Raw genomic sequence first — 5,443 nt, forward strand, 5'->3', positions numbered from 1 at the left:
GTTTGCTCTCTTTCGGCTCACCAAGACAATGGTACACCATAATGATATTTGTGCGTGCATGCTGGAACATCTGGTTCTGTTGGTATTATCCTGAACTACATGGCACACGATCCGGGTTCGAGTCCATAGCCGGAGACTTTGGTGTTTTGATTAGTTTTAAGGGAATTCCCATCTTTGCGACCGGACCATCAATTTGATCTGAAACAGGGGAACATCTGGAGACAAAATCTTTCTCCTAAACCCTAGCACTAACACCCTTCTTTCCTTGTCAGGAACCGAGAAAGAAGTAGAAAACACTGAAGGCTTTTTTTCCTCTTGGAAATGGACGTTGTTTGTGGTTGGTGGGTGCTCTGGTGCGGTTTTGGCTTGCTTCTTCTCTCCAATCAGGCATCTATCGCCCTTATCTCTTCTCTTTCGATTCTTTGGATGTTACCCTCTGATAACACCTCTAATATTCGGCACCTGTATTATAAGTTTCGGGTGTCGTAAAACTCTTACTTAAACTAAACTAAGGACGGTAGTTTTGAGTTCCCGTCTACTTAGATTACTATGGTGCCGTAAAGGGACGCTGAACCTATGTTAAACTGAGTTGTTTTTTTAAATGTGCAAATTAGGTCTGTAACATAAAAAGATCTGCAGTTTATTGTCTGCACCCAATAGAGGCAGATCACATTTTCCAGCTGTCTACTTCTTCTATCTGGTGTCTTACTATCGTCGATCTGGCATTACGTGACTGTCCTTGTGTTATGTGTTTATTTTTGGTGCAAGTGTAGATAGACATGAAAAGGCTCGGTTTGGGGGAAGTAGAGGTAAGAAACACAATAACAACACTTTACTACAGGACAGACGGGCAGACATAAACAACAGAGGGCAAGAACAGAAAGAAGAACCAATCAGTTACGCCTTCCAACCACCCACCCTCACAGACAGAAATAACAGAGGGAGAGGATAGAAAAAGTATGACCTATCAACTGCGGCCTCCAGTCATTCCCACGGGGGTTTTTTTCGAAAAGGGTGGATGTTGTGGTACATTGTCGTATACAGGCAACACATAATGTAATAGTCTTCTTTGGAAATTACTTTTGTTTATTGATGTTCATGACAACACGGTGGTAACTGATGGCAAAATGCACTGGCTTGGTGGTCTTTGTCATGTCTCTCAAGAGCATCAACTTGTGACAGAGGCGATACATTCATTCTCTGGCATTCTTAGCGAACGTATTGTACATGTTTCAATGAACACCATATTCTTTTCTTTTTTCTTACGCTTAGCAGAATACAAATACTTGTGTTACGATACATTATTATATATTCAAGACAGTACAAGCTACCCATCTCACGTATTCTTCCAATATACTTCCGGAACTAGCACTACTATTGTGACCAAAGCAGCATCAGCTTTTCTAAGAACTGACGTCACTAGTCTATCCTCGATCTCCAAGAGGAGACAGCTTTGAGTTGTGCGGGCACCGTGTGGATAGTGTCCTCGCATTGTTGGCACAGCCTACAGAACACCGTTGCTCTAGACAAACTGAGCATATGAAATAAAATATCTTATACTGAAAAAAAATATCGAATCACAGTTGGCAGCATGTTTGGTTTCTTTCGTGATAAAACTCGGTAGGCTAGCTCGCTCGCGGTGTGCTGTAGGGTCTAGCAGTCTCCTCGTAGTGTCAAGAGACGCGACACACACTCAAACAGAAATGAGAACGAGAATATTAAATGACGCATTTCTTAAAAGAGAAGGCCCTTTGCCCCAAGTAACAGAACAAAGCAGTTTTACAGGAATCAGAAACAAAACAAAGCAAAAAGCGATAACTGAATTTTTACCAACTTATTGAAACACGACATTCAAAAGAAAAGAACAAAACCATGTGAAAATACAGCTGAAAATTATTACAATACTTTCACTCTTCCTTTGGTAACGAGCAATTGCACATAACACAAAGAACAATCATTGTATACCTCAATATACGAGGTTATGAGTTAATCTGTATAGTCTTTGGTGATCTAGTGTCACTACACTTCCGTTCGGTGTCTGATTCAGCGGGCAAAGCCAAAACCTACACTTCATTCTAAGCTGCGATCTTTTAGTTAGTAAGTGAAAATTTCTTGTCTTCGATTTGTAAAAATGAAAGGCAATGAACACTACGTATGTTAGTGCAATATTAGGGAAATTTAAAACACACGTGATGGCAAAACGCTGGCTGTATGACCAACAGATGAAAATTCATCTTGGAAAAATTTGATCGCTGGAAGGCAAAAATTTATAGCTGCTCTTGTTTTGTAGGAGACAAGACGAGGACAAAAACATTGACGACAACAACAAGGACGAATCACATACGCCATGGAGTTAATGGAAAACACACATGGTTGCATTAACATATAGTGATGGACGGATTTTGATAAGGCACCTCTTCGGATCACCGATGATTGAAACCACACAAAAAAAATGATACAAAACAATAATGGTATTCAAAGATAATGCAATTTCAATTGACTCAAATGGTTTCTTGCTGTCCTCCTTTCATTCATAAAATGAAATGGAAAGATGGTAAGAATCCTCTCTCTCTACTTTCACACGGTCATCTGTCAATGCAGAGCTTTTCAGAAATTAACACAACAGCATAATAGACTTTTACGAACAGGAAACAAACAGGAGTCTCTTTCTTTATAAGAAATTGACTGGCATTATCTTGAAGTGATCTAAAAAGAACATATAATATTTCTCATCTTCTGAGATTCTTTCAGCGATTTGAATTTTGTAAATTGCATCTCTGGTTTTGACGAGTTAAAGCGCTTAGCTGAAGCAAGCCATGCCGACCTCAACTCCGAATTGCTGGTTCTCCATACCGACATCGAAGAGCAGCATGTCGACAACTGGCAGCACGTCGGTCTTGTTGGTGCGGACATGGAAGACAGCCTCGTGCCATTGGTTGTCCTTGGACTGTGGGGAGGAACAGAAGGAGGGAGTGAGTTGTGGGTGGGGAAAAAGGAGGGAAGGAAGAAAGAAGAGAGGGAGGTTACGGGGAGTAGAGAGGAGGAGCGAAGAAAGAAAGGAGGGAGGGAGATCATTATTTGTGAGTGACAGGAGAGAGGACGAGAGGAGGGAGTGAGTGAGCTATTGGTGGATAATGGGAGGGAAAGAGGTGTAAGGGAGAGACAGATAGACTGGGTTTCAAAAATCAGAGAGACGGATAGAGAGAGAAAGATGGAGACAGGGTGAAAGAGAGTGAGAGCAGAAGAGAGACAGAAGGGGTAGGAGAGAGAGAGAGAGCATAAAATGACGTAGAGGTGCAAATAATATGATTTAATTATTAGAGTCCAGAGCTCCACTCTCAACCGTCACAATGCATGGTTAAGGATATTTTACATGTTCAACAAGCCTATAATGATACCATTGATGCGCAAATAAAACAGAGCTACTTACGCAGTCGTCGACGACATCGATAAAGGTGGTTCTCTTGTGGCGGTTGACGGAAGTGTCGAGGTCATCGCCATTGATGGAGGTCAGACGAGAGCCGAAGGGGCTGGAGTTCAGGCAGGAGTAGGTGATGGTCTGGCGGGCACCGCTGGACAGAAGCTGCAGGAATCTGAGTTGCTGGGAGTCGGTCTTGTAGAAGAACTGTGGAAAGAAAGAAACAGTGCGGATGTAGACTGGTTGTGGAGAAAACTGAGATCAGTAGAAACAAGAATAGGGATTTAAGAGCGTTTTGCACGTGTTTCGACTTTGAGTTTAAGTTGGGTTAAAGAGAGGCACATTGACACGATAGCAGGTCTTTCAGAGCAAGTAACAGAGTAGGTCAGATAGACAGAAATAGCAGAGGGAAAGAAAAGAAGTATGATCCCCCACCCGCTCTTTGAAAACTGGTCTTTTAGGTATAAGCAAGGACATGCAGACACATGTTAGATTATTTTCTCCTTTGATATTGTGAAAAGAATTCATTTGCGGACCTACAGCCATGTTGTGGAACATTTAGAACTATCATCCACAAATCAAGAACATAGAAATATATATGTCAGAGTATGCACGTTCGTGTCTGCCCTTTTTTAGAAAGAAATATTGGCCCAATTGTAGGCAGAGTGACCCCCAAACTCTGTGGGGATCTGGAGGAAATGTGACGAACAGAAGCATTTCCACTGAAGACTGAGATGTCCATTTAAAGATGGACGGGAAGAAGAGGATGACCAACAAGTGTGTCTTCAGAGAGTTAAGTGAAGGCAGGATGCATTACCTCCTTGCCGTTGTTCAGCTCCTCCATGAAGTATTGTCCTGGGCTGGTGTTCTTGGTCCATCTCTGTCCCTTGAACTGTGAATACGAGGAACATAAGAATCCATTATACGATGAGTCAGTTGGTTGGAAATAAATATTCAAGTATACAGGAAGCGTACTTTTCCGTAAGCGGAAGAACTATATGGGGCATAAACCTTGTCATTTTACAGAGGCCACAATTTGTACAGAAGTGCTTATTGTAGCTTATCAAGAGCATTGAACGGGAATTTGCGCTATACCAGTGCTGTCATTATTGTTTTCCGTCATTATCATCAGTACGCTAAAATACGTGTGTTCTTGTGTGTATGGGTGTGTGGGTATGTGTATGTGTGATTGCATGTGTGTGTATGTGTGCGCGCATATGTAAAGTATGAGTGTGCCATTTTTATTCAACTTACGACGTTGGAAGCGGAGTTCACGCAGGTCTCCTCAGTGTCGAACTTGCAGTACACAAGGATGGCATCCTCAGCAGATCCCTCGTTGGGATCAACCCAGTATTCGCCTGAGGATAAAATAAGAAAAACGGTAAGTTTTCAGCATTTACCTATATTTAGAAAGAGCGAAAGAAAGAGAGGGGGGGGTAAAGTAAAGGGAGAGAGGAAGAGAAAGAGAGTACGTGAAGCAGAAAAGAGGGAGACGAACAGAAATGCAGGGACAGAGATAGAGACAGTGACAGAGAAACATAGGCAGTGAAACAGACAAAGACTTAGAGAGATATGTACAAAAACAGAGACAGGGGCAAAGATAGAGACAGAGGCAGAGACACAGACAGGGAAACAGCAAGAGACAGAGAGATGTTAGAAAGAAAGAGGCAGCACCACCCGAGCAGAAACGACCACAAAAAAGAGCAATAACAGACAATGATAGTAGAAACATTTTTCACTAGAACTCACCGTTCTTGAGCTCAGGGTTGGCCATCTTGATGTCTCTGCAGGTCTGTCCGGGGGAGGTACGACGTCCGGTGGGGCGGTACACACGGTTGAGAGCCTCACGGGCGTAGTTCAGACCCTCATAGCCATCGACGGTATCCTGTGTGGGTTGGATGGGATGGGGGGAGAGAAAGAGAGGAGTGAGTGTGAGTTAGTGATGGGTGAAATGGGGAGAGCGGGAGAAGAGAGAGAGAGAGGGAGAGAGAGAGAGGGAGAGAGAGAGAGAGAGAAAGAGAGAGA

At 42.8% G+C, this 5,443-nt stretch overlaps 1 protein-coding gene across 1 annotated transcript in view; it reads right to left on the reverse strand.

The window, feature by feature from the left end:
• Positions 1-1,065: 1,065 nt before the first annotated feature.
• LOC101847807 (collagen alpha-1(I) chain) overlaps positions 1,066-5,443 on the reverse strand; it is a gene marked incomplete in the record, with an annotated part of 33,546 nt that continues 29,168 nt past the window's right edge. The window contains 4 exon segments of the mRNA XM_013080055.2: positions 1,066-2,947; positions 3,431-3,625; positions 4,236-4,310; positions 4,673-4,776. Of these exon segments, the coding sequence (XP_012935509.1) occupies positions 2,801-2,947; positions 3,431-3,625; positions 4,236-4,310; positions 4,673-4,776 (521 nt within the window).

The sequence above is a fragment of the Aplysia californica genome, unplaced genomic scaffold (assembly GCF_000002075.1).
Source record: "Aplysia californica isolate F4 #8 unplaced genomic scaffold, AplCal3.0 scaffold00073, whole genome shotgun sequence".
Taxonomy (NCBI): Eukaryota; Metazoa; Mollusca; class Gastropoda; order Aplysiida; family Aplysiidae; genus Aplysia; species Aplysia californica.